Source organism: Rousettus aegyptiacus, unplaced genomic scaffold (assembly GCF_014176215.1).
Source record: "Rousettus aegyptiacus isolate mRouAeg1 unplaced genomic scaffold, mRouAeg1.p scaffold_m13_p_7, whole genome shotgun sequence".
Taxonomy (NCBI): Eukaryota; Metazoa; Chordata; class Mammalia; order Chiroptera; family Pteropodidae; genus Rousettus; species Rousettus aegyptiacus.
Genome location: NW_023416310.1, coordinates 18617969 through 18636238, shown reverse-complemented (window position 1 = coordinate 18636238; position 18270 = coordinate 18617969). Strand labels below are relative to the sequence as shown.

General features: G+C 40.5%; 1 protein-coding gene across 2 annotated transcripts in view; it reads right to left on the bottom strand.

The window, feature by feature from the left end:
* Nucleotides 1–1870: 1870 nt before the first annotated feature.
* Nucleotides 1871–18270, bottom strand: part of TTC27 (tetratricopeptide repeat domain 27) — a 127548-nt gene continuing 111148 nt past the window's right edge. For both annotated transcript variants that reach the window (XM_016136040.2, XM_036224250.1), the window contains 4 exons: nt 8545–8742; nt 7133–7244; nt 3327–3427; nt 1871–2109 (listed from right to left, as the gene is read on the bottom strand). In XM_016136040.2, coding sequence (XP_015991526.2) covers nt 1987–2109; nt 3327–3427; nt 7133–7244; nt 8545–8742 — 534 coding nt within the window. In that variant the 3' untranslated portion in view covers nt 1871–1986. The remainder of the gene's footprint in view (nt 2110–3326; nt 3428–7132; nt 7245–8544; nt 8743–18270) is intronic.

Sequence of the window (18270 nt, the reverse complement as noted above, 5' to 3'; positions counted from 1 at the left end):
AGCAAAACAAAAGTATTAATACTAGAAAACCAAAGTTAAAATTTAAAAAGGATAAGGCATTCGGAAATGGCAAGTATTTAAATCATTATATAGCAATGTGAAGTATTAAAGACCCTAGAGGAAATAAAATATAACTGTTAAAACAGATACCGTTACTGGCTCGGAAGCTGGGAGAAAGTGCTATTAAGAGGCATTAAGAACATGATGGAAGGTACTATTATCACCACACTTATTTTACAGATAAAGAAATCAAGTTACTGAATGTTAAGCATTAAGTGTTAGGAGGTGGCAGAGATGAGGTTTGGATAAAACCCGTTTCCACTTTACTACACATTTTCATAAATTATGTTAAATATTCACATAGGTAAGATTATTAAAGATAACTAATAGGTCTATGTCTTAAAAAGAAGACATCTAATAGCTCCCTCCTTTGTGAGGTCATTCCAAGATAAAAGAAGGTATAGAGCAGCAGCCAGGAGACTTTGGTCCAGCATAGCAGGAGTACAGAACTGGAAAGGGAGCATCCTTTTGTGACTTGGTTTTTGAAAACTCTAGCTCCCTGATGTCTTTGTACCTTGAACCTAAAAGAGAACTGAGAACTAAAACCTTCTAAAACTTGGAAACTCTTCTTCAATCACTTGATTCCTGAAATCTTAGCACTTTTCAGTATCTGTCTATTAGTTTTCTATTGGAGTTCACAGCTAGGTATTGATAAAGAGGTAATCTTAAAACCTCACTCTAACCCTCCATCAGTCTGTCCATCCACCCAACCACCCACCTATTATTCCATAGCTTCCATAAAATCTTTGAGTGGATATTTAATATTAACTCATGCTACTTCATTTTACTCATCTTTCTCATAAGTTATTGTGTCTCCCGTAAGAGAAACTGCTTTGGGGCATACACCAACTTTTTTAGGCTCGTATGATAATAGAAATGAGAAGCAGGTGGTTAAGGAATGGAAGCACTGGTAAGTATTCATAACAAAAATTTGTTGATGAAAGTTTTTAGACTTTTTTTAATGTTCAGAATACTTATATTTATGGATTATGTATTTTTAAATTTCCAAAGGCAGTTGAAACTCACAAAGAAACAAGGAATAGAAATTATTCACATTGTATAAATAAGAACATGGAAAAACGCAAGGGTCAAATAACTTATGCATGGAACCCAAAATTCAGCAACCAAAGCCAGGACTTAGAATTCCTCACTCTGACTTTTCTAGTAAGATTATTAAGCTCAGCTGCTGCCTTCAACATTTGTTTCCATAGACATTACTAAGGAAGCATTTTACTTTGGCATTTTTGTAATATGGCACCGTTTATAGCTGTCTTCACCCATAACAACCTTATTAAAAAAGCGTCTCGGGGCTGGCAGGACACACGCCGAGGGGTCAGCCTGGTTACTGGTGGCTAATGCCTGAGACGAAATTTGAATGATATCATTTTTGTCTTACATTTTCTTGATTTAGAAGTTAAACCACGCCCACACTTCTAATTTAGCCAAGACTGTACTTTTCTGACGCAAATACCAAAATCTTAAGAAATGAAAAGGTTTCCATCATCGAATCTACACTTCTTTCACTTTTGGATAAAAGCAGCCAATCTAACGATGCCACAAACTTAGAGTGTGAATTTTTTTTCCTGTTCAGACTAAGTTCTTCCAAAGAATGATCTAATTCATTTTAGGCTGAGAGAGAATAAACCCTGTGCTACAAAGAAAACGATAAATTTTTGCTCTTTTTGCTGAAATACTTCAATAATAATAAAAATATTAAATTTGACGAATCCTAAAGAAATAGGGACGTTTTTATTTACCGTATTTCAAGAAGTTCAAACATTTGGGAAAAAATCACAAAAAAACAAAAATGTTAGCCATCAAAGAAAAATTTATTTAAAAAAATCAGTCTCGAGTGTTTCAGATACACAGGTAGAGAGAAATTCTAGAAGGCGAGGGCGCCTTTTCCAGAAACTGCTCCCAGGCTGGTCAATACTGATTTCGAAACTGGTTGCTCAGGTCTTGGAGCTCTGTAACTAGGGCTTCCGTAGCTGCCATTTCATCAGCTAACTCCCTCGAAATTTCTCCACTTGTCACATCTGTAAAAAGTTGCTGTAACATAAAGAACAAAGCAGAAGTATCAAAAACGATAAAAATCTCTTTACAATAATATAGAGGCAGAGTACAGAATTAAAATTCCCTTTGCATAATAATGCCACAACGTTATAGTAGCAATGGCAGTATTGGTTCTGTTCACCATCCTGGAGATGTACAAGCTGCAACAATTAAAGGATGAATTGAACAATATGCCTGAATTTTGAATGAGCTCTGCTCTTCAAAATCGTTGCTTTGAATACCGATTATTCATTTAATGTCATTGGATGGTTTTTGGATGGATATGATTCATCCAAATAAAACAAATCTATTCACTTCATATATAAGCAAAACAAAGACATTCTATATTCGAGATCATATAAATCAGACCCTGTATGTCAATTATTTGAAAATTAATTATAGGACTCAGAACCATGAAGATCATTAAGACTTGGGAACAGCAAAAAAGCCCGGCAAAATAAAATAAATAGAAATGAGCCCTCCTTTTTTAACAGGAATTGCCGGGGGCGGGGGAGGGGCGGCATACTGGAACATACTCAACAATGCCACCACAGCTGAAACACGGAGAATGCCCCAGGAGCTGCCTGCTGCGCCCGGGAATCCAGTCTTCAGAAAGCTCCCTGGACCTCGCAGGCATTCCCACCCAGCACTGGTCCACGGGTCTGTGTGCGCAACCGGATGGTTCATGTTTTCTGTTGTCAAACCTAAGTCACCCATCTACCTTCACAACTTTTGTCAAATCCAAACAACTTACTTAATATTTTTTCTCTAAATCATTTTTTTTACATAATAAAAGTCTTTTTAAGGTAAAATTCCATCACTACTGTAAACAAAAAATTAGCAATAATATTTATGCTATTTATACTTTTTCAAATATGCATTGAAATAGATATGACAATTGAAAGTTCACCCAAGTGCTAGCAGTGGCATATATGGTAATAAAGAGAAGAGCATTGTTTTCATTTAATTTAAAGAAAGTACTAAGGACTGGACTGTAAATATTAATTTCCAAGACTCTTAAGTCACACGCATTTAGGGTGGTCTGGCCATTTGGCCAATAATACCCTCATTAGTGCAAGTAATCTGGGGGCTAATATCTAAAATGCAATATGGGCCTAAAATTACCCCGAAGTAAAAGATTTAAGAGCAGTTAGCTGATACTAAAGACTTTTTTTCCATATGACGATTCTAATTAATTCACATTTTACTCTCACCTTTGCTTTAGATAACAAGCCCCGTAAATTGAGTCGAACTGAAGAAAGCACCTGAACAGCTTCTTGGGGATTAGATCTGTTTTTACTGCATTTCATAGCCACTGGAAGATAAATATGGGGGAAACATCATAAAACTTGGTAACGATAATTCACAGGGACAAAAAAGAAACAATTATTTTATTAAGATTTTATGGTAACAGACTTTAGAAATATTTCTCCATGGAAAGATTTTATTTTGGAAAAAGGATAATAATTATGTGCATAATTCTCCCCTTTATTCTTCTTTAAGAAGGATAATTTATTGCTAAAGAGAAAAGTTTGAGGAAAGAGGGTGATTTTTTTGGTGAGTTACGGATCATTGGGAAGAGACATCCTCCACAGCCGACTCAAACTAATGAATTAGGTAAAAAGAGTCTGACCGAACACGTGCCCCCGGAAGGCAAACACAGAAGCAGCACACCACGTGTGGCTTCCCAAGATGCTCGATCCCTAACGAGGACTCACAACTGCTCATGACACCAGCTCAAGGAAGTGACATGACAGATATTTAAGGCTCGGTTCTTACTGCATTTTCATACTCAGGGTTTGCACCATCATCTGGAAGAGGTGATGTCAACAACCGCTGTGCCTGCACTGAGGGCACGTGACCACGACCAGGCTCCCGGGTTGCGGAGCCAGGCTTGGCATCAGCAGCAGGCAGGGGAGAAAGAAGTTGCTCATCTCCAGCGAGTCTGCCTGCAGCATTCTGGGAGCCCATTTTCCTAAAATTTTAAATTATGAAGGGCGCATAACCATCCCTTGCCGAAGGCCCACCTTCTAACGCTTTACAAGAACAAGCAAAGAACTTTGCAAAAATATAACACCTGATATTTCTCCACTGATTTGTTCCTGTTTTTGTTCCTCTAAATCATGCTCACTACAAACAGAAGAATAATCAGATCACATTTTAAGACTACACTACAGACTACAACAATTAAAGTCTACTTAATATCCTGGATCTTAGACCAGGGATAGAAAATAGATTTCTTTTTGCATGGAAACTCTAAGTAACTGCTGGCAGTTGCCTGTGCCTGAAAAAATAGTTTTGTCATCAATTAGTAATATCTTCCATGGCTGGCAAAAACTAGGTTTGACATTCATATCTTAAAGTAATAATTAGTCTTTGGTATTTCTCAGCTAAGGGTTGAAAGCAGGCATCCTAATTAACATGTTAAACTCATCTTCAAAAGGGAAAGTGAGGATTATGAAGTCTGTGTCCCTTAGTAGAGGGGAGTTGTAACTACCATGGCTGAGGTATTAATATCTAGTAACTTGTATCAGAAACAGCTGTGATTCTTTTTTCAATTCTTTATTTTCATTCTAAGGAAAACAAAATTAGAGCAAAAAGACAAATACATTCTATTAGTTGCCCTCCTCAATTCCGTGCCCAAAAGGCACTTGAAACTTAGATAGACAGACAGACAAGACAATGAATGAGAGAGATAACCTGTTTCAAATCATCAGGAAATCCCAGAGAGCAGTGCTTCCTCCAGGCAGATTGTAGTTAAAATGCATAACTATTATTTTTAAAGTTCCTGGATGGTGAAGAAAGAATGAACTTTGCCCATCCTTTCCCAGAAAATGGAATAGCTGAGACTGTAAATGAGTGCCCCCTAGATAGTACAAATGGGTACACAATGACAACATTGTCATGGAAAGGTCTCAAACAGTAAGTAGAGATTATAATGTCTTATCGAGGTTCCTGAAGTACATGGCTACTCTTAAAAATAGCAATCCAATAGTGAGTAGATCACGTGGAGATATTTTTTATGTTATATTTCCCTTTCAGAATTGGGTGGGGGTAGAGAACAATTGTTGGGGAGCAAGGTAAAAAAGAACACAGAGTAACAGAGAAAGTAACCCAGCTCATTCTTCCCCTAAACACCGGTTTGCAAAAGCAACAGAGAAAAGGTTAAGATTTATCTTTATGAATCTAAAATATCACTAGAAACTAAAGCTAAGCATCCACTCGGATACGCTTATAATGTCGCAGGAACACCAACACGTGATTCATTAAAGTCGAAGGGGAAGTTAAAATAATAGACACCTGTTTTTTCTCCAAGTATTGCCCTGACAGAAACGCAGCACCAAAAATAGTTTAAAATCAACTTTAAGATGCACAATGAAGGTTTTTGCTAGAGTACTTCTTAACCTGCAAATTTATATTTGACAGGTTTAATACCATCACTTAGTGATAACAGAAATCTTAGCTTTGACTGTTAGACAGTCAGTTGTTCACAGAAATGTTTAGGGTTGGCAGATTGAAGTAGATAAGATAAATTCTCCCCAGTTAATCACGTCTTAGTATAATTACGTACATAATATACCTTAGCATGGGTTTCCCCAAATTCAGTACTATATTCACCAAGGCCAAAGACATAAAGACTGAACTCCATCTGGGCCCAGCCACCACGAGGCTGGTACAAGCCACATAAATTCCAGCTACCCCAGACCATCCTCCCGCTGGTCCATCAGCAATTAACTCAAACTTTTAGACAATGAATTTCAGCTATACTGAATTTAGCACCTTGTCTGTCAAGGAGTAAGTGGTGCAGGAAATTGGATATTTATATATTTTGTTTATCAACGATCTCAAAGCCATAAGGAGAATTATTAACCCTAAGCCCATTTCTAACTTGTTTGAATATTGTCACTTTTTTTGCAAGTTAAGCTTTATTCTTGTTCTTTATTTTTCTCTTTTTAGTTTTGAGTCCCTTATCATACAGCTCAGATCTTCTACCCCAGAGGGAACAGGGTCTTGGCAAGAAGCAAGAGAATGACATTTAAACCATGCATAAGACACTGTTAGGCATTTTAGAAATATTATATTTTTAAATTTTTTTTCATTTACTCTTACAACAGGTAGGTGCATCCCTATTTTACTAATGAGAGAGCTAAGGCTCAGGGAAGTTAAGTAAGTTACCCCAATTCACAGAGCAAGTGTGTGGTAGGGCTAGTCCTGGGGCTTGGGTCTCCCTGTCCTCTGACCTGTTCATTGTCCCCTGTGGGCTCCCTATTTGCTGGAACTATTCGCTGCAGAAGAATTGAGAATGAGTTCACAGTTCTTGTGACTCAGTACTTAACATCACGGCTTTGTTATTTTATTTGAACTGCAATCTCAAGGCATGATGCACTCATATTCAAATATAAATATGAAAATGCATTACTAAAGTTAACTGGTATATCTTCCATTAATGGAAATAATTAAAAGCAGCCTTTATCTGGAATTTATTTACCCAAGTGGCATACAACTTTATATGTATGGTTACCCATGCCTCATATATCACCCACTAAATTTCCCAAAGATAGGGATTATATATTTTTTATTTCTTTTGTATATGCCACAGCTGTTTATATATTATTATGTACTCCAGATATCTATGTATTTTTATGAACAAGCATTTTCATTTATAAAAGAGTCAGGAAAAGTTAACAGATATCTTTAGCCTACATAATCGACACAAACAGACTCTGTGTGAAGTGAAGGTTAAATACAGTTGTAAAGGTATTTCATATCTCTGAAGTTTCTAATACCATCACTAATTCAAATAGTATTTAAGCCTCTATCCTATATTTTTTATTGCTTAAAAGTGCCTACTACATACTAGTTGGTCTATAGATGTCTGATGAATTAAATACAACAATTTCAATACAATGAAATACTCTGAAATTATTAGTAATGAAACTTTCCTGTGACTAATACTTTTTCTTATCTGTAAGAACACATATAAAAATACACCAAGAACATCAAAGGTTACATCAAATACCATGTGCAAGTCCTACGGCTCGCTGAACCACTTCCTTAAATGATGTAATATCTTTCTCCCAACAACTGGACTGTGTATCACACTTGTATGCCTTAGAGAGATACTGGAACGCCTGAGGAAAGAAAAAAACAACATTCAGAATAACAAGTAGAATTCCCGTTTCAAGCTCTATTTCCTGGAGGTCATATGGAACTAATCCCAACTTGAAAACCAGCATCTGTGCTATACAGCACAGTCTCTCTTACTTCTCATCAAAGAAAGGGTATAGATGCACATCCAACAGTAATAAGCAATTAAAAGAAACCAAAAGGATGTATCTGGATCGAGACATTTCCCTCCCAGCAGAAAAATATAAATGAAATATAAATGCTTGGTTTGGAAAATCTATAAGGAGTGTGCACATTACCTTACCATTTGTAGCCATCAGTTTAAGAGACCAGTTGAGAGAATGAGGTGTGAATTTGGTGAAAATACGGGATTACCAATAGGTGTGTAAACTCACAGAAGTTTAAAACACTCTCTTTTCACAACCCCATCCTTGTGGATTCTTGAGGGAGAAGTCATAGATGAGAATTTGAGTACCCTTAATTCCACAGAGACAAGAGAGCACATAATTCAAGAAGAAATTGAAGGCCAGAAAGTAGGAGTTGGTGCACACGTGTGTGTGAGCATGTGTTCTCTGGTCTGACAAGACATTGGCAGAAGCCAGCTGAGTGGACTGAGGGAGGAAAGAACGGCTATGAATCCCACAGATTAGTTGTACTGCGACTAATTCCAGCTCATGCAAGGAGTATATTTGATTTGTTGTGGATATTTTGAAAAGAACCCAAAATAATTACTCGAACCTTGGAAACTCGGAAGGCTCATTTATGTGCTAAGATAAGAGGCTATGGTATAACTGAGGTCTGACTGGTGGGCCGTGCTTGTGAGGACTGGACGAGGCCTCTGTCAAACATCTTCTGTTTAGACTTTAAAAACACTTCCCCAATACTCTTTTCTAGTTCCTTTTTCTCTTGCGCTTGCATAGTCACCATCTCGGATTTAAACACTCCTTTGTCTTTGCACCCAATCTACCTTAGTCCTCAGCGATGAGCCTGCAGACGGGGGCAGGGTAACGAGAGCCAGCTGTTTGCTGCAGCTCCAGGAGGGGAGCAGGTTAGAGACCTTTTTGCAGGAAACGGAACAATTTTATAAGAAAAATTCATGAAAAGAATAAAGATGAATGCTTACAAGTCTTAACCTGCCCACAATACAAAGTGCTTATGTTAAAGACGCTGAATTCAAACTGAAAACTTGAGCAGATTAATCTCATCTTTCAAATTATTAAACTTTTTCCTCCAACCATCAAAAAAGCAGATCCACTACACATATGTTCAAACAAAAGGCAAGGGCCAGGAGGAGTGAGGACTTACCCTTTCATTCTCATCGGGGTTTTCACTCTGCCCGTTTCCATATACCTGGGCATACAGTCTCCAGATTTCTCCATCATTAGTCACTCTGGAAGTTACTCTGCCAAACAACTCCTGCAATCTTCCTTTGATGCTGGTTGCGACATCTCCACTTCGATCAGTCATCCCATCGATCACTGCTCTTACGAGGATTCTAAGAACCTTTAAAAAAATGCACAGAAGAAACCAGTAAGCTAGAAACAACCAAATAACAAACAAAGGGTTACTATCATCAACAGCAGTGACAATGATAAACCTTGTGAGACCTGTTAGACGTTCATCCTTACACCTTTTAAAAATAAAAGTCAAGCCATTATAAACCACTCTCCAGAACTGCATGCTGACCACCTCGCTGCTCAGGCTCCTCGGAGGGCTGTCCTCTCCCAGGGCCCTGTCCCAGGTGCTCTCCTCTGCTCACTCTGAGTGCCCTGAGTGCTGCGATCCTCACCTGTAGCTTCTTATATAGTAGATTATATAAAAAGCTACTTATAACGTCTACTCCGATAGTGTCAGCGCAGCTCCAGCCACACTCCTCTCTGGAGCTCCGTGACCATGTACCTCAATCCCTACCGGGCATGGCCAATCGACATCTCGTACTCCACCTATCCAGGAGTGGAACACCGATCTTAGATCTTCCTTCTGTACTCTAAGAACCAATAGCTTTAGCATCAACATAGATTCACTTCTCTCCCATTTCAGCCACATGTAATTGATTTGATTCAACATTCCTAATGAGGCCTAAACCCAGCCTCTCCTACATTAGATTAGGCCTCATTACTTTCCATCTGGACTGCTGTGGTAACATCCTAACTGCTTAAAGAGGTCCTGGCCCTTGCTCACTGTTGAGTGATAAGCTGCTGATGCATTTGCCTTAGGCACGGAGAATACCCAGAAAGCATCTCTTGGCCTTCCGACTACCCCAGGTCCGCTTAGCACTTAGCTATCTCGCTTTTCAAAGACTTTTTGGCTATATCCCTTTTCAAAGACTTTTACACATTCTATCCCAGATGCTCTGAATGCTGACAGATGAGCTGAGCCCCAGAGTTGGTTACATTGTCCTATCTATATTAGACCATGTGTCTCAAGGCAGCTTCCTGGAGGCATAGAAAGTGCATCCTCAATCATCCACTCCTGTGATGGAGGTACAGTAAAGACACCTGTATCCACCTAAAGAACCAGCATGAGATGAGCACTTTAAGACCTTGCCCATGGGCTAACACACTGGTACCACCCAGGAGCTTGTTAGAAATGCAGAACCCCGGACAGAGATGTTAATCCATCCTGGACTGAGATTCTGCATTTCTAACAAGATCCCAGGTGATGTGGATGTTGATGGTCCATGGACCAAACTTTGAGTTGCAAGGTACCAAGAGACAAGGGTACCCACATCTTTACTCTTACTCTGAACTTCAGCAAGAGGACATTTCACCACCTGTATCACCAGGGTCTAATCCAGTGCCTAGCACACAGCACTGACTCAACAAATACATCTGCCTGAACAAAAGCCTGAAGGAACACACCTCTTTCGGAAAGCGGTGCTAATAGAAAAGCAACCAGTGTCCACCTTGCTTGTGCATTCTGACCCATGCGCGAGATGCAGCTGAGGAAACGGGCTCCTCTGGGCCGGGAACACTTCTAGGGACATGAGCTCTGGCTTACGGTTCTAATTACACACAATGATAAAAGCAGACAGGAGAACATTCGATTGTGCTTTTCCTTTCTTGTCTGGATAAGGTCCATTATCACTGCCTGTAAATTCACATCACGATCTCACGTATGTAGTTTTAAATCTGAAAGTAATGAAATTCATATTACAATCCTACTCATAGTTTTAAGTATGAAAGTAGAAGTATATGAACATGCACAACTTGTTTCAAGTGATCATTCCATATACTTTTCAAGATTTAACAAGTTTTGAAAGGAATGATCTATCAAATTATTTACTAACATATATGGATGAAGAAAACTAAAGCAGTAAAATACTTTTTTCCTGGGATCTCACAGTTGGCCCTACATCCCTCCCCACACTGTAGCCTGCATGAGGAGACAATGGGGGACAGAAGTTTTGGTTTCTCAAAAAAAAGTGAAGAGCTGCAGTGCTGGTGTTGGAGAGAGGGAAAGCTGAGGGAGGGAGGGAGGGAGGGAGGGAGGGAGGGGGGGGGGGAGAGAGAGAGAGAGAGAGAGTGTGTGTGTGTGTGTGTGTGTGTGTGTGTGTGTGTGTGTGTGTGTGTTTGGGGGTATGTGAAGGGAACAGGAGAAGGTAGGGAGGCAGAGTGTCTCTGTGTTATGAGGGCAGGATAGGGTGAAGGGAACTGCAGGTAGGCAGACACCAAACACCTCTACCTAATTCACATGCAGATCCAGAAGAGGGTGGTGGGACCTTGACTAGGAGTAGAAGCAACGACAAATTTGTTTTCATACTCCCTATTGGAATGTTGAATGTACAATAGTTGGATTTAGAGCTTAGAAGAGAGTTCTCTATGAAGGAGTAGATAATAGAAGTCATTCATGACCACATGACGTTGCCTAAAGAGACCATGTTGGGTAAGAATCAGACTGAGGACAGAATCCAAAGGAAACCGATATTTAAGAGGAGGGAAGACAAACGAAGGCCCTGGCACTGACGAGACTGAAAAGGAACGCTCAGAAGGGTGGGAGAAAGTGGTGCTGTGAAAACTAGGGGAAAAGAAAGTCACGAGGAGAGTCCATCTGCAAAAGATCAGGATGGAAGATTCTACTGGGTTTGGCAATTACAAGGGTAGTGACTCTAACCAGAACTGAGCCAGGACCAAGAGGGCAAGAGAGACTGATTTTGAACAAGAGGTTTATACAAAGAGAGAACATGAAAACCAAGATGATTATTAACATCATAAAAAACAAAAAGCAAAAAAAAAAAAAAAAAAAAAAAAAGGATCATAGTACCTGTAATACTCATTTACTCATTTTGAATATTATTTGTATAGGCATAGAATATTAATAGAAAATATTCATTTAACAAAAATAATTAATATAAATATATTTAGAAGATAAGAAAGAGAAGTAGCAAAGCTGCCAGTATAAGAGAGTCAACTCCTCATTTATTATAATAGGATGTCAAGTGATAATACCTAAATTTAGTTAATAAAAAATAGCCATACATAACTATTATTATGAAAATGGAAAAAGAAATATTAAAACATTTCTTCCCTTTGGGGGACGGATCTTGAAAAGTGAAAAGAGATAGAGCAGAGAATTCTTATATTTTGTTATAAGCCTTTTACTGCTACTTAACTTGTAAAACTATGTATGTATTGTGTTAAATAACAATTTAAAATAGAGAAAAGGCAAAAATTAATATTCAAAGATTGGCAAATATGAAAAAAATGATGGCAACATGAATATTCATTTATTCTATTTTACTTTAAAATTAAGTCATTGGCATGTGCAGGCGAGGGGGAGGGGTGGGGGTGAATGAGCTCACTCATGCTCTGGGGGCCGGAACAAAGGGCATCCCTTTGTGAAAACCCATGTGTTCTGTATACTTTTCTGTATGTAACATTATATTTTAATACAAAGTTAAAAAGTTATTTCCTGAAATTAAGAAGGCTCCATGAACTGAAGGAAAAAATAGAGTTATTAAAATACATTAACAAATGGAGCTAATATGTCATCTTTAAAAAGTGGTTGTAGAGTGATAACGATTATTTTTTAAAGCCATTAAAATAATTTTATAATTTTCCTTTTAGCATTTTCCTCCCACTAACTAGTGAGAAAAATCACATTCTAGTTATCCAGACTGACTACAAAAACGATAACTTTTAACACATATTTAACCATTCTTTCAGACATAGGTATTTGTAATTTAAAAGAAGCAAAGGGTGTTGCTGTAGAATTTATTCGATTAAATGAATCACCAAGGGGTACAATTTCCTCTTGGGCCATCCACAAACTTAACCAGTATTTATTGCCTTTGCATCGTCAAAAGTGAAAAAAATATATTTTTAAACAAGTAAATGCCTTTATCCACTGTAAATTGGATAAATTGTTATGATTATTGAACCCATAAGAAAATAGCTAAAACTATAAATTACTAAGTGTGTAACAAGAGGCTGAAGGGTAGAATATTGAAGTTTAAGAATTTAGAGATAGAATAAATAATTCTTGGGTAAACAGGGTCCAAGATATGGCCACTTGGATGGGTGACTTACACAGAATAAGATGACGACAAAGAACTTTCAGTGCAAAGTACTGGCTGTACCATTGACCTATACGCGAAGTCTAGGAGGAAAGGGAGGTCTAGGAGGAGAGGGAGATCTACACAGTCGGATGCTGAAGTGCACCCTGAACGTGGGGGAGGGGCCAGCAGGCTGGCCAGCAGCAGCAACGAGGGCCGGCCTTCTTTCCGCTGTGTCCCAGGACCGTCGTATCAGGAGTCAACACGCCAAAAAGGAGCTTCGAAAACTGTAAAGCAATACAGACCTATAAACTCATGACTATCGTCAGCCTTCAACTTCCTTACTCTGTCAGAAGTGGACGGCAAAACCCTCATTGCTGGCCCACTCACTACGGGCCCCTACATTTCCTTTTTCCGAATGTTTGTTGAGCAAATATCTTTCCTTTATAAGATATTTAAATTTTTTTTCTTAATTTGGATTGAATTGATTTTTCCCAATGTCAAAGTTTTATGGTTATTTTTCATGACAGAGATTATATAGCACACAAGGTGATGGACTAATAATACTTTGCTAGCTCCTTTACCTGAACCCCAACTCTGTACATTGCTTGAAAAAAGAGAAAGCCATAGATCTGAGAAAATAACGGAAAACAAGTCAGAAACCCTGGGGAGACAGAAACTGGCTGGGTCCGGTATAGCGGAGATCCGTGGGCCAGGCTGGAAAAGTGCTGGGTGGTAACGTTCACAGATGGGCTAAGCAGAGCTTCTTGGTTGTGCCTTTCTTCCCTCCACACACTACTCTATATGCCACTTGCTATCGCCATGGAGATTGTGCCAGTTCGGTGCAAGCCATCAGGGCAAAGGGCCTGGCTAAGACGGGAAGCAGACGGACAGCAACAGATCCAGGGGGCCTGGCTCGCCCCCCACAGGCTGAGGTCAGATGACTACTCTGGAAAGTGGGCACTGGAAGCGTATGGTGCCTGGCAGAGATAGGGGAGGTGTCCTGAGCAGCAGGGCCACTTGGTGGTGGTGGGAGGGGGCAGCAGCGAAGTTTATCCAAGGGGTGGGTTTCCCTTGTGGCCCAAACTCACCAGGAAGGGCACGCTGTGGGTCCTGGGCTTTGCTTAGCCCCTCCCACCAAGTACACATTAGCAGAAGAGCCAATATCTCCAGGGAAGTATGAGCCAACAGGGACGAAATTGCAAAAGAACAACCATAACAAAATAAACAAACTGCACAGGCTACATGAAAAAGAATTTAAGGTCATGTGGAGGAAAACTTTGTTAGTTTTCATAATACATATGTTCAGGAAGATAAAAGGGAAAACCAAAGGAATGAATGAGGTAACGGCATATATGGGGAAGAAAAATGGTGTGAGGACCGAGCCCGGAGTCACTGTCACAAAGAAGGACAGGGAGGACGATTCTGCACAGGAGACTAGGAAGCCGCAGCTGGTAAGGTAAGTGTGGAACCGTGGAAGCCAAGTGAGGAAAATGTTTCAAGAAGAAAGTAGAATTCAACTGTGTTACATAAACACTGCGGATGAGCTGAAAAACCTGAGGACTGACGAGGTGACACAGACCTCGACGACAGCGCGTGCGGGGCGGTGGTGGAGATAAAGCCTGAACCACGTGAGGATGGAGCGGGGGAAGCAGCCCCCCGGTGCGGAGAGGCGTGAGTGCGCACAAACTGTTTATGCACCGTTTGAAAACACTGAGAACTTTGAAAAACTCGAGCAACAGATAAACGCATTCAGTAATACTGTCCTATTTGTAATATAACAGAAGTTACAGAAGGTAAATTTGAATCCACAGTGATCATAAGGGAAGGGCCGCTTGCCTTTCTAGCAGTCTGCTCCAGAGATGATTCTTTAACCTGTGTTTATTTTCTTGGGCTTCTGAACACACATGTGGATCAAATGAGAGTTTTGAACCCTCTTTCCAAAATACGTACATGTCGTCATACTCGATTTTTTTCATGGTATTTCAGGTAATATCACAATCTCCTGAAGCCTAATTATAGAACCTTCTTAAAAATCCCACCTTGTCCATTGTGGCCTGGGATTCCAGTCTTTGTCTCTCCATACTGCATGTGACTAAGTAAGTTTCTCTGAAAAGCTGTATTAGTTTTCTACCAACGCCCTCCCTGCTCCCACGATCTCTCCTGTCACCTCCAGATGTCCAAACCCCTGGTGCTGTTTGCTACAGGCAAGACTTTCCTATGGTCGGCCAAGGTCCCTCTGGCCTCCCTTGGCAGCTCCGTGCTGGTCGCCTGTGCTACCACGACAGCTACCAACGAGGTGTGTCTGGGATCCACTGCCCTACCTTTACCAAGCCGACTACTCTCCGAGCCGCTGCTTTCTCCCTGAAAAGGCGCATGGTGGGTCTAACAGCGTCCCCCAAAACTCATGTCCACGCAGAACTCAAAACGTGGCCTTGTCTGGAAATAGGGTCTTTGCAGATGTAATTAGTTAAGTTGAGGCCATACTAGACTAGGGTGGGCCCTGATGTTCTTCTAAGAAGAGTGAAGGACACACGGAGAGAAGCAGGAGAAGAAGCAGAGGAAGAGGGCGGCAGAGACAGTTCCGCGGCCACAGGCCAAGGGACGCCCGGAACCGCCGGAAGCTGGAGCCGGCGAGGAACGGTGCCTCCCTGGAGCCCACAGAGGGGGCGGCGGGCCGGGCAGCGCCTTGGCTTCAGACTTCTGGCTCCGGAACTGGATGGAGAGAACAACTGCTCTGGTCCAAAGACACGGAGTCTGCAGAAAGTACTTCCAGCAGCTCCGGCAGGGCAAGGGGAAGGAGTGAGACGGCACCGAAAGCACCGACGCCGCCTCTCCCCGGGGCCCGTGCCCGGCTTCGATCACCTGTGCTCGGGCGTCAGTTCAGACAGCACTAAACGGATGGTGCCGCATCACGCTCGGGCCTAAGGACGGTGACCTCCAGCACCCATTCCCTGGTCAGAGGTCATTCTTTCCCCATGTGTGGAAGTTTTAAATGTCAAATCTCTTGATCTTTCCTTTAATGGAATATGGCTTTCTGTCGTGATTAAAAATGTTTTCTCTACCCCTAAACACACAGAAATATTTACCATATTTTATTTTAGAGCTTTTATGGTTTTTGCTTGTTCATTAATGATAATAATGACAATGACGACAATGATGATGATAGCAGCTACACTTAAATGGCACTTGTGTGTGCCAGGCACTATTCCGTGCCCTTTATGTATATTATCCCATGTAATCCTCGTGACAATCCTGTGAGGCAGGTACTGTTATCATGCCCATTTTATAAAACTAAGGAACAACATGGTTAAGGCAACTTGCCCCAGGTCTTACAGATAATGATAGGCAGAGGAGGCTGTACGCCCAGGCTGCCCAATCCCAGAATCTATGTCCTTACCTCCAACATAAGCCTGCTTCTCCAGGCATCTCGACCTCAACATTTTATCCATTTGCATTTATTTTGGTTTAAGGAATGAAGCAGAACTTCAGGTTTTGGTCTCAAATGCTTGGCCAATTATTCCAATACATATTGAATATTCTATTTTTATCCCACAAATTTACAATGTCATCCTAATCACGGACTAAATACTTACTTGAGTCTGTTTCTGAATCCTTTATTTTGTCTCATTTCATTCCTGTAGCAGATGTTAACTCTTTATATAATAAGGATATTATTAGATTTTTATCTTCCTATTTGTTCTGAATACTTTTGTCACATATTTTTTTAATGACATCATAAAAATTCCTTTAAGCTTCCTTTCCTTGTTTCAAAGTTCAGGAAATTTGCTAAGTATCCATTCCTATTCCTAATTTTTCTGAGATGAAAAAATATTTATCATATATTTAGTCCATTTGGAATTCATTTGGTGTATCATAAAGTAATCTAAGTGTATTGTCTAAGCCTGACTGCTTAGAGGAATTTCATTTTTATCAGTATAAACAGCCCTCTGGTCCCTCACGTCCTACCTAACCCAAAGCCACACCACTGATTCCACGTAATGACTTCTAAATCCCTAACCTGAATCTCCAACTCATTTTAGTGATATGGAACTTTTGTTCAACTCTCTAACCTAAGCCTGTTTCTCATCTCCATCATGGACCATGCCTGGAAGATGCAGCAAGCACAGAATGACGGTGTGGCACCACCACTAGCCCCTGAAGAGAGGCGAAGTTTTCTCACGTGGAGGAGTAGGAATTCTAACATAAATGCTGAAGAATCTTTGCAAAGAGAAAAGTACAACTATCTTGCCCCAACACAAACCTTGAAGTTCTGGGCCAAGTCTCACCAAAATCTTGGCTGAAAGCACAAGGCGCTGGCCCTTTGAATCCTGGAGGTCTTTGAAGCAGAAGGAATCAAACTGCCTTAGGTCCAGTTACAAAAACTCCCGGGAGGGCTCCAGGCCAGGAATGGAGCCACTTCCCGCCTCCCCAGCTGGGCTAACACGCTGCCCTACTTGGAGCTCTCCGGAGGACTTGCTATTTCCTGGTCTGATAACCCTGACCCCTGGCTTCCCCGAACCTCAGTTATCAGAATGAGGTAGGCAGTTTAACATTTTCTTTTTAATCCTTCAGAAAAACAAAACAAAACAAAACAAAAAACAAAGCTAAGAGTATGCAAAAGGCATACACAGGCTTTAGGTTAAGTGGGCCAGACTCCAGACTTTAAGTCTTGGCTTTACTACGGGTTAGCTGAGAAACATCAGCCTTATTAGTTCATCTTGCCGAGCCTCAGATGCTTCAAAGATACCTATTCCACAGAGATATTATTTGTATAAAACGAATCCCCCCTCCCCCTCTTTTCTTTCAGGTAACTACTCAGCCACCCCGTGTTCCATGACTTCGGTCTGGCTGGCGCCCTGCGCCACTGCACACCAACACCACCTCCCTCCTTTCCCAAGAAAACCCCAAAGAAATTCGCACAAAGAACAACATCGATATCAAAGAATACACAGTGTATGATTCCATTTATACAACATTCAAGAAAAAGCAAAACTGAGTCGCAGTGACAGAAATCAGAAAGCAGTTGCCTGGCTGAGGGGGAAAGGGCGGTGGTTTGGTTCACGGGCAAGAAGCAGAAGAGAGCCTTCTGTGCTAATGCAGATGTGCCGTATCTTTTTTGAGAAGTGGTTATATAAGAACGTAAGATACTCAAAACACATCGAACTTACACTTAAATCTGTGTGTTTTATTCTACGTAAATTATATATCAATTTGGACAATAAACCTTTATTAACTATAGTTCACATGCACATTGATATGATGGGAAATGTGCGTTTTGACATAAATCTTCTGGTCAACACAAAGAAAAAAATAGGCATGCCTAAATGTGATTCCCATCTTCAATTCCTAGCAGCTATATGACTGGTCAAGATAGACAACCTCCCTGGGTCTCCCAGTCACCTACTGTAAAATGAGGAGTATTCAGTATCCTCCTCAAATATTGTATGCCCTAAAAAAGATTAACCTTGTTAGGGTCTAAGAACATATATATGTTAATCCCCTCCCCTTCCTCTTCCATTTATAAACAGCAAACG